This window comes from Varanus komodoensis, unplaced genomic scaffold (genome assembly GCF_004798865.1).
Source record: "Varanus komodoensis strain SLA01 unplaced genomic scaffold, ASM479886v1 scaffold117, whole genome shotgun sequence".
Lineage (NCBI taxonomy): Eukaryota > Metazoa > Chordata > Lepidosauria > Squamata > Varanidae > Varanus > Varanus komodoensis.
Window position 1 is genome coordinate 9,942 of NW_025335336.1, and position 11,054 is coordinate 20,995.

At 53.0% G+C, this 11,054-nt stretch overlaps 1 protein-coding gene across 2 annotated transcripts; it reads right to left on the reverse strand.

Annotated features, from left to right (window-relative positions):
* Window positions 1-339: 339 nt before the first annotated feature.
* LOC123018872 (lysophosphatidic acid receptor 6-like) lies at window positions 340-10,626 on the reverse strand. 2 transcript variants are annotated; one of them, XM_044421322.1, is made up of 2 exons: window positions 6,412-6,520; window positions 340-2,134 (listed from the first exon to the last, which is right to left on the reverse strand). In XM_044421322.1, the coding sequence occupies exons 1-2, from the start codon at window positions 6,487-6,489 to the stop codon at window positions 1,055-1,057; spliced, it is 1,158 nt and encodes a 385-aa protein (XP_044277257.1). In that variant the 5' UTR covers window positions 6,490-6,520; the 3' UTR covers window positions 340-1,054. The 2 variants fall into 2 exon arrangements, 1 of the variants encoding a protein (XP_044277257.1); XR_006413825.1 differs by lacking the exon at window positions 6,412-6,520 and adding an exon at window positions 10,410-10,626 and having other exon boundaries at window positions 2,033-2,134.
* Between the last annotated feature and the right edge of the window lie 428 nt (window positions 10,627-11,054).

An 11,054-nucleotide genomic window follows, 5' to 3' on the forward strand; every position in this document is an offset into this window, starting at 1 on the left:
CGGCGGTCTGGTGTGCAGCCGTGTGCAGCGCTGGATGCTGTGCGGTCTGCTTACGCGTGCCGTGGGGGTGAGGCACAAAACGCGAATGGCGAAGACGCCCTGCCTTCTTCCGGGCTGAGCTGGCCCCACGGCTGGTGTGTCCCCCCACCCCCCGAATGCAGCCCTTTGGGGATTCCACTGTTTCCGAGGCAGCGGACAGTGGGTATTGCCGGCCATGCCCCGTTCCGGCCCTGCCACCACCCCAACATGCTTCCGGCGCAAGATCGCTTAGCCTAAGGCTGAGCTTACGAGGGCGACATGCCACAGAGGGTCTGTTTAAGACTCTACATAGGAAAGAGATCTTTTCAGAGTGATTTCTTTAACACTGCATATCTTCCTTAAGTTCGTATATAAAACTGAAAAAGCAACCTCCTTGTAAATGGGTGAACACAAATAAGCAAGCACTATTGTTGCCTCCAGAAATTGTGCAAAGATTACTCTAATGTGGTGTGGAAGGCCCAGCCAGGGCCCACATGCGTGTTAAAATCTGCACTCCACACACTTCAGTGCAAACATTCAGATTGTACACACAAGTAATAAATGTACGCAAAGGCATGGGGACAGGGAAGCAGTCTCTTTCCAGAAAGCTGGATAGTGTTGCAATGCCGTCTGTGCAGTTTCCTGGGTCTTCCGCCCGGCACAAACCTTTATGCCAGGGATGAAAAGCTGAAGTCCTGCAAAAAAGGGAATGCAGCTACAGGGGGCTTGAGAAAAGCAAAGCCATGGAGCCCACTGGGTGACTTTGGGCCAGTCACAGACTCTCGGCCCAGCCTACCTCACAGGGTTGTTGTTGTGGGGATAAGATGGAGGAGGAGAAGGATGTAAGCTGCCTTGAGCCCTTTGTAGGAAAAAGGCAGGATATAAATCGGAAAAAAAAACTTGCATCCCTTTCCTCAGCCTCTTCCTCCTTCACGCACGTCAGACAAGCTCACACTTGGGCAACTTTGATGCAAGGCTAAGAAAATTTCCGCGGAGTGGGAGACAAGCCAGCCAGCGGGAAGCCCCCCTTTGCCCACTACTCCGTGTTCGGCAAGGTGCTCTCCCCAGAAGAGGCGGTCTTGGCAGAGGCCAGCTCGTGCAGCTGCGGGGACTGCTGGCACCCCCTGGCACGCTGGCAGCAGCAAGCGGATTTCCACCAGTCCGGCTGCCGGGAGAAGCGCTCTGCTGCGAAGTAGTAGACTAAGGGATCCAGGCAGGCGTTGAGGCTTGTGAGCGCCATGGTGATGCGCCGGGCAATGTAGGTAGTGCGAATGAGGGAGCACCCACCCAAGACTCCCACACGGCCCAGGGTGTGGACCACCTGTACCAGGTGGTAGGGGGCGAAGCAGACCAGGAAAACCCCGAGGACCACGAGCACCGTCCGCAGCGCCTTGCGCCGCACCGCCCGTGAGCCAGGCTGCATCCCAGGGGAGGCCAGGAGTCTCCAGGCAATCAGTGGGTAGCACACGCCGATCAGAAGGAGGGGCAGCAGGAAACCAACCACAGCCGCAAAGATGCTGACGCTGGAGATGCGGCCCTTCCAGGACCTGGAGGAGAAGTTCTCAAGGCAGGCGGTGCGGCCGTCAGCAAAGGAGCTTGTCAGGGGCCCACGAAGCGTCAGGTACATGATGGCCGCCACCAGCAGCACCCAGACCACCAGGGCCGCACCCACGCGGTGCCGGAGCTGCCGGAACTGCAGGTGCCGCAGGGGGTGCACCACAGCCACGTAGCGCTCCAGGCAGATGCAGGCCAGGAAGAGGGAGCTGCCGTAGAGGTTGGCGAAGAAGAGGCTGCCCGTGATTTTGCAGAGGGCCTCCCCAAAGATCCAGTCATTGTGGAGCGCGTGGTACACGATGCGGAAGGGCAACGTCAGCACGAAGAGCAGGTCGATGGTGGCCAGGTTCACCAGGAAGACATTGGCTGGCGCAGTGGACGACTTGGTCCGGAGGAAGTAACCCAAAACAAAGAGATTCCCAGCCAGACCCAGGACGAAGACCAGGCTGTAGACCAGAGGAAAGAGGAGGTACTGGAAGTCAGCACTCTCTGAGCAGCTGGAGGTGGTATTGTTCCATGTGAAGCCAGTGGGAGGAGGCACGGAAGCAGTCCTGGGTGTTAACTAAAAGTGAAAGCAAGATACACTCAGGCCTCTTGTGCTCAATTCACACACACACACACACAGTACATTTTCGCCTCAGCCTTTCATGGCAAGACTGCAGCAAGGGTGTTGCTGTGGCAACCCTCAAAATCACCCCCAAGGAGAGCTCCGAGTGCTGGCGGCTGTGCTGCTCTGTGTGTGGCAGGATGCATGCCCCCCCCCCCCGCCTGAAGGAACAGCACGCATGGTATCGTGTTAGGGTCAGCTGATATTCACAGCATAGATTGCTGTCCACGTGACTCACGACTGGCAGATCAGACTATGGCTGCAGAGAGTGAAGACTGCATCAAGAAGAGAGCAAAGGGGATGGACATGCCCCAAGCACATCCTCACAAGACAGTGGGGCCAGCCACCTGGATCCCACCCACCACCCCCAGTGCAATGGGGGTGGCCGGGGTGGGGGGAGAGTTTGCTCTACTTGTCTTCCTTGCACAGAAGGCAAGCACGGGGGGGGGGGGGGGGCTGGGCACTCCCAGCTCAGTTCTCGCCAGCAGGGAGAGGGGGAGACAGGCCAGAGGGCTTCTTCTCCATTGTGCGCTTGGGTGCTCTCTTTCCAAACAAGAGGTGCTTAGGGCTGCCGTCCCATGCCCTCCCCCAGCCCTAACCCTGGCCAAGACCTGGGAAAGGGCACCCCAGGCCCTCGAGGGAGGCCCAGCTGAATGTGTCCCCACGTTGATGCTAAGGAGCAGTGGCCTCCTCTGTGCTTCCACTGCCTGGACGCCAGCCCAAGATGGACATGGATGGAGAGGGCGGGTGGGTTTGCTCACCGGTCCACGCAGCCTGCCAAGGCCAACAGGACATACAGATTGAAAATGATCCACGATAACCCCACTCATGAGCTGCTGGGCACCTCTGTGCCACGCTCCACCTCCGCAAGCACCAAATGTAGCCTTATCCAAGACATTTTCTGCAGCATGTTTGTTAAAAGCATCACAGTGAGTGACTGATGGTACCAATGACAGGTTAGGCGGCATTGGGCCTTGAGACAAATTCCTTAGCAGAATCCGAAGCAGTAATACCACCCCAAAGGAGCAAAGATGCTCTCTATGAAGTGTTTTGTCAGAGATAAGTATAGAATTCTTTCGTTGGCACTCTAGTCATTGTCTTTCCAGCTTCATACACTGGAGCTCCTCTGTATACCAAGGAGCTATCTTGGAAGCTAGACAGAAAGAACGCTCAGGAGTGACCATGTCTAAGGCCCTAGTCATCGCCTGATTCCATTTTGTGATTAGGGACATGGCAGAATCACTGGCAGAACTGGTCAAAGAACCCTCTGGGGCTGACTGGAAATCTACTGGATCCATAAGTCTTCAGGGACAGAACCATTATACATAATAGGTCCATCACTTCTACAGGGAGAAAAGCTCAGAGAGCACTTATACACAAGTGAGGAAAAATAGCACAACGTCCAAGAGGATAGCAGCATGGTTAACACTATCAAGGAGGGTATTAGGAAAAAGGTTTCCTTCAGAAATTAGGATTCTTGCCCAAAGGAGGAAAACAAAAGGGAGCAAAGGCTTACACAAAGGAGAACCAAACAGACAATATGAAACACAAAGCAGCATTTGAGGAGCACATTACTAACAACGGCAAGACCAACAATTAAGAATTCTTTAAATATATCGACAGAGAGAGAGAGAGAGAGAGAGAGAGAGAGAGAGAGAGAGAGAGAGACACCAACCAACCAACCAACCAACCAACCAACCAACCATTTGGACCATTGAATGCTAATGGGGTTAAAGGAGCATTAGAAGATGATAAAGAAATGTGGAGAAAGTGAATGAATTCTTTTTGACTGTCCTCTCTGCAAGAGATACAGGACAAATATTTGTGACAATGGATGTTTTCAGGAAGGGAGTCTGAGTGATGAAATACTGGTGACTTTTCTACAAAAATATTTAGCATGTTCCTCAGACCAGCCTTGGTACCAGACTATCAGAGCATTGCCTGTTGTTGCTATGCACTGTCGAGTCGGTTTTGACCAATGGTGGCTTACTTTATGTAAGTCTCATATTTGGTTTACCTCTTGTTCTTTTGCCTTTGATTCTCCCTAGAATTATTGTCTTCTTGACTGGGTTTTGCTTCCTTATTATGTACACCAAGCAGGGCAACTTCAGTTTTGTCATTTTTGCTTCCAGGGCAAGTTCTGGCTTCCTTTGACCTACAAACTGTTTGTTCATCTTTGTGCACAGCCAAAGATTCACAAAGCTCTCGTCTAGCACCATATTTGGAACTCATCAATTCTCTTCCTGCTAGCTTTCTCCACTGCCCAGCATTCACAATTTTGCATAGCGATTGGGAATACGAGAGTGCAGATGATCTTGGTGTTGGCACCCGGTGAATCATCCTTGCCCTTGACGAGCTTTCCAGTTCCTTCATTACCGTCTTCCTCTAATTTCTTGTTGAAATATCCCTTTCGATCGATAACTGAGCCAAGGCATGTACAATCTTTCCCAATTTCAATTTCTTAATTGCTGACCACAAACATCTGTAATTCTTAGTCATCATGACATTTGTTTTCCTCTTGTTCCACTTCAGCCCTGCTCTCGCACTTTCCTCTTCCTCTTTATCAGGAGTTGCTTCAGATCATTGCTGCTTTCTCCCAGTAGTAAGCTGTCATCTGCGTATCTCAAATTTTCATGTGTCTTTCTCTGATCCTAAACCAGTTTTCCTTATGATATATTCTGCACACAATTTAAACAAATAGAGAGATAAAATTCCTCCTTCCTGGCTTTTCTTAGGTTCTTATCACCATTACAGCTGTCCAATCTCTTCTACTGATGTGACTTTTACTGAAGATGGTGAATGAATCTTAGTCTGGTGTCTCTGCTTTGAAAGTTTTGCTTTTGGTGACCCTGCTAGAAGACTAGTACCCTGGCAGAAGTGGTCTCAGCTTCTCTGACCCTCTTAGAGCCCACCACCAGATTACAACGTGTATCCAAAAGGGAGAGAGAAAACTTAGCAGTAATGCAATAAGAAGGGAGGTATTCTTATGGGTCATTGTCTTGTTCAAGAGTAGAAAGCAGAGAATGGAAATTGAAAGTAAACAGGGGGTTCTGCAGCTGTCTGGATTAGATGCTGTATTTATCAACCTATCCATAAATGACACGGATCATGAGCAAAGAAGCGGCTAGGTTTACTGATGACACCAAATTGTTCAGAGTAGTTGGAACCAAAAGGAATTGTGAGGGAGAAAGGGGCCTCAGAAGTAACCTGGTCCAGCTCCCTGCTTATCTCCGTGTCTTCACTGCAGAGTGCACCTGCAGCATCCCTGACAGGCAGCCGTCCATCACCTGCTAATGTACCTCCAGGGAAGGAGAGCCCATTATATCCAGAGGAATTGTATTCTGAGACTGAGTGACTCTCTCAGGATCTTTCGATACATGCTAAAAGAAATGCTGCTTCTCTGCCATTTCTACCCATGGGTCCCAGTCCTGCCCTTGGAAGGAACAGTTAACCTTACCCTGCAGTGACTTCTAGACATGTACTGGTTTGTCATGGTCCTTTTTGCTCAGAACTGGACATAAGACTCCAGACTTCTCTGCAGCAGCTCACCACAGACCCAGAATTTCCTCTGCGTTGCTCAATCCAACAATCCCAGTTTGTTTATGTTTATATCCTATCTTTTTTCCTTTCAAATTCAGACACCGAAGAGGGGCAGGTGCAGGACTGAAAGCCCAAGGGTCCCTCCCATACTTCAGTCAGACCTCCTTCAGACCATCCCTTACCTCCCACTGGGCTGCTTGGGCAGGAGGTTGAACTGGGACTGGGGTGGGTGGCAGTGCATGGGTGGGAGGGGAGGGAGGAAGCGTTGGCTGTTTTTCTGCAGGCCATCAAGTCATCCCCTGTGAATGAAGCCCTCCAGGATGTCCAGCCCTGGGCAGCCTTGCTCCGTTTTGTAAACTCGGGGCTGGGGCTGGCTTTGTGGAGCTCACCCATCTCGTATCTGGGCTCCCCTTTCGTCGCCTGCCCTCAGCTTTCCCCAGCCTGTCTCCCCCTGCTGTGCCCCTACGGTGAAGGTGTACATTTGGCCAAACGATGCGGTGGGTTGCTTCTCTTGCCAACAGGTGCGTGGAGAGTGGACTGTGCCTGCTTCCCAGGTACAAAGAAGCCACGGTCAGTGAGAGTCCGCCCTCCGAGCCAGGGAGCTGTGGGATCCGTTGGATCCTGCCATCCCCTCCCCGCTCTGGCTGCAGGCAAGCCAGGTGCCCCCCCCCCCCCCCCGGCCAGGCGCTTACCTCTGGGAGCTCCATGGGGGCGTTTGCCTTCCCTGTGGGTGCCTGAAAGAATGCCTGGGCAGCAGCCTCTGCTTCCATTGCGCAAGACTACCCACTCTGGCACATTCCAAGAAGGTCTGTCTCAGCCTGGACTTGCGGCTGCTTGTGGTGTTGCAACGGGGAAGTCCTGAGTGGCGTCCCCGGCCAGTCCCTTTCCTGTTATTCGAGGGGGCGGGGAGAGCCCTGTTTAATCTTTTCATTAACGACATGGAAGAAGGGGTGAAGAGTCTGCTGATCAAATTCGCAGATGACAATAAAACTGGAGCAGTGGCCACAACTGAGGAGCAGGTACTCCAGATCCAAAAGGATCTGGACAGACTATGGAAGTGGGCAGGAGACAACAGGATGGCGTTCAATGTGGATAAGTGCAAGGTCTCGCACTTGGGGCATAGAAAGGGGTGTCATAAGTACAGGTCAGGGGACAAGTGGCTGGAGAGCAGCACTCGTGAAAGGGACCTCGGGGTGCTGGTTGACTGCAGGCTGAACGTGAGCCAGCCGTGTGATGCGGTTGTCAAGAGGGCGAACGCCACCCTTGGTTGCATAGCCAGAAGCGTGGCTTCTAGATCAAGAGAGGTGTTACTACCACTCTACACGACTCTAGTGCGCCCGCAACTGGAGTATTGTGTTCAGTTTTGAGCCCCTCGTTACAGAAAGGATATAGCCAGGTTGGAGTCAGTGCAGCATAGGGCCACAAGGTTGGTGGCCGGTTTGCAGGGGATGCCGTATGAGGCGAGACTGGGGGAACTGGGTCTCTTCAGCCTGGAGAAGAGGAGACTCAGAGGGGATCTGTTGGCGACATACAGGTATGTGAGGGGATGTCACATGGAGATGGGTACAGACCTGTTCTCCCCTGCAGAGGAAGGCAGGACGCGCTCCAATGGAGCCAAGCTCAGGGAGCCCAGGTTCCATTTGGATGCCAGGAAGCACTTCCTGACAGTCAGGACCCCGAGGGTGTGGAATGGGCTCCCACGAGAGGTCGTTGAGGCCCCATCGGTGAGGGTGTTCAAGGATAGAATGGACGTGCACATGGTGGGCATGTCGTGAGCGGAGCCGGCTGGTGCTGGAGGTCAGACTAGATGGCCCGGGAGACCCTTTCTGACTCGCTCTGTTTCTATGTATGTTTCTATGTTAAATAGCAAGGGGGACAAAATGAACCCCTGCGGAACTCCATGGCATAATTGCCATGGCACAGAACCATAGTCCCCCAGCACCACCTTCTGGAATCGGCCATTGATAGGAGCGGAACCACTGCAAAGCAGTGCCTCCAACCCCCAGTCCCGCTAGCCTCTTCAGAAGGATACCATGGTCAATGGTACTGAAAGCCGCTGAGAGGTCAAGGAGGACCAACAGTGACACACTCCCCCGTCTCTCGGAGGGAAAGGCCGCTCTCGAGCTCATACCTCACAAGGAACTGGGACATCTCAGTTCACATGTGCTGAACTGGGACATCCAAAGAGCATTTGACAAGGTTCCTCATCAAAGACTCTTGAGCAAGCTGTGTCATGGAATGAAGGAGTTGTTGATGGATCAGTGACTGGTTGAGGGTGCTATCCAGGACTCCCTGGGTCAGATGCATGCAAACCACCAAAAGGATGTCTAAGGGGAAACATGATGCAGGTGTACAAAATTGAAGTTTAGATGATCAGCCCTCAGGGACAGATGAATCCAGATGGATTCCAGAGGGCTCTGGAGGAATATCCGCTTGATATGGAAGGCACTTTTGTCGAAGCTCAAGTTAGCCCTTGGAGCAGGGTGACACAACCCTTCGGGCAGCTGACACCTCTCCACTCTGGCAGAGCCGGACCAGCTCCTTGGTATACTTCGGAGCTGAAGCAGGAGAGATCGCTGGAGCACAAGTGGAGGAAATACTGTGGCTGAACACAGTTTAGAGCTATTACGAAGCCCACTGCATGGCAGTAAAGCTGGCAAAAAGCCAGTATTTTGCTGCCTCTACTGCTTCCTTGCAGCGCCACCCAGCCAAGCTTTTCCTGAGGGGCCTGGGGCTTCCCACACTCTGGCCTGCTCCGGAGACCCCAGCCTCCTTGACGGCTCGCTGTGATGAATTTGTTTTGCACCTTGAAGGAAGAAATCACTCAGATTGCCCACGAGTTGGGCTGCTGTCAAAACAGATCACTCGTGGAATGTGTCCAGTGCACTGTTCTTTGGTCCCATTCTCATGGATGAGTTTCAGTAATTGCAACCCAGTGATGAGAAGCTGCTTGGTTCGGTTTGTCTGGCCACCTGCCAGCTTGACCCCAGCCCATCCCGGCTGACTGGACAATCTATGGAGAGGGTTTGCACCTGGGCCCAGGCTGTCAATGCCTCGTGAAGAGAGGGGGTGGTCCCAGTCTCTTTAAAGGAGGCTGTGATAAGGCCACTCCTACAAATGCCAAACCTGGACCTACGGTCAGCCACCGGCTATTGGCCAATAGTAAACCTCCATTTGGTGGTGGCTGGGCAACTCCAGATGCTCTTGGATGAAACAGGCTTTCTAGAGCCATTTCAATCAGGCTTGAGGCCAGGATTGGGAAGGATACTGCCTTGGTCACCCTGTTGTTACCGAACTCAGCCAGTCAGCAGCTTAGGGCAAGCCTGGGTGGACCCCAGACCCTAAAGTCAAAAGGAGCCTGAGAAGAGACAAAGAGCCAAACCAGCTTTATTGTAGTGCACTAAAGAATAAAGGGAGGAGAAAGAGGATACGCAGCCCAAAGCAGTGTCTCGAAAGTTGCACCCCAGTACATGCATCGTATACCCTGGGTAACCAATTAGGTCATCTAATACACATCCAATGCATCAACACATCAATGTAGCCCCCCCCCCATGGCTGTTTGCTTCAAAGTCTTTTCCCATGCCTATTTCTTATCTGCTCAAGAGTCACACAGGCTTGCCATGTTCTTATGCTCTGCACATTTGCAACTTTCATGGCAGCTATAACCAGTTTCCACTGTCCCTTTACTTACTATATTCGAGGTCAGGCTAGCATGTTAGCTGTGGGTTACAGGGTTCATTTAGTTCTTATTCCCCCTCCCTGCTGAGACCACAGCCAAATTCAAAATGGTTGTGGTTTTTCCCTATGTGGCTTCCCTCGGGCCAACTATCCAGGGGCCTTCCTCCGGCCAACTACGTTGCAGCTTTCAGGGTGCTGTGACTGACAACACTGTGACCAACCAAAGTGCTGGTTTTGACATCTAAAGCTCTAAATGGCTTAGGGCCTGGCTCCTTAGAGGACCACCTTCTTCCATATATACCCGTCCATCCACTAAGATCTGGTCAGAAGGTCCTTCTAAAGGAGTCCTCCCTCAAGGCGGGGGCGGGGAATAGAAGGAGGACCTTCTTGGTGGCTGCACCTCACTTATAGCATATGCTTCTCCGTGAAATTCACCTGCCATCAACATTACTCTTTCCAGTGCCAGATGAAAACCTCTCTCTCTTCTAGGTATCTTAATCAATAAAATGTTAATAGCTTTTAAGTTTTAAGTTTATATTAATCGTCCTTTTGGTTGTCCCCACCAGCAGTTTTAGTATTTTATCATAATGACCTATTTATTGTTGTTCTGATATTAACTATGCAATATTATGTAATGTATTGTTGTATTGGATTATTTTTATTGATTTAATGAGAGTGCTATTTTAAATATTGTAAGCTGCCCCCCACACCAGTTGCTGAGAAATGTGAGCAGAAGACTGCTGTTGCACTCTTACTCTGCTCGCCTGATTTGATTTATTACATTTATATGCTGCCCCATAGCCTGTGGGGCTCTCTGGGTGGCTACAAGGCATTGTTCCAAATAAATACAATGATACAGTCAAAAGTTTACAACAGCAAAAAAACAAAATCAATATATAGTTACAAAACAAAAACGACACGGTCGACACGGTAACTCAATGCAGTGCAACGCATAATGTTAAATAAGGAACTACAACTACCCCCCCCCCCCCATTCAGATCCCCATACCCACCAGCACAAATTAACCAAGAACTGTGGGATCCTTTGGAGAGCCGGTTTGGCACCGCGCAAAGAGGAAGCCAGAGAAGAGCCCTTGGCCTGATCCAGCCGGAGGGCCGTTCGCACGTTCTTGCCTGCAGCGCGGGGTTGGAGCGGGGCTTCGCGGTCCTTGGGAGGTTTCGGGCAGGAAGCGCGGCCGCGGCCCCGCTCAGCTGCGCCAGCAGCTCCGCTCCTCCTCGCGCCCACTCGCCCGGGAAGCCTCTGCCGGGGGAAAGCGGCCCCGCTGGCGGCGCGGCGACTGGCCCGGGCGCTGGCCGACCTCCCGCCGCGGCCGCCGCGGAGGCCGCCTCTCGTCCTGGGGCTGCGGGGACGGAACGCGGCGGCCCGGAGGAGGGCCGGGCCGGGCCGGGCCGGGCCACGTCCCGTCCAGCCGAGCGCTGCACGCGCGCCGCCTCCCCGGGATCCCCCAGCAGCCCCCGCGGGGAGGGGGGAGGGGGGAGGGCGCGCGGCTCGCTGCACGTCGTCCCTCCCGCCCCACGCCCCGGCGCCAGGGACGACGCAGCGCGAGCAGCACCGAGCCGGGAGGGGGCGGGGCGGGGCGGGGCGGCGCACGCGCACTGCGGCCGAGGGCGGCGCTACGGGGCCGCGGCGGGCCGGG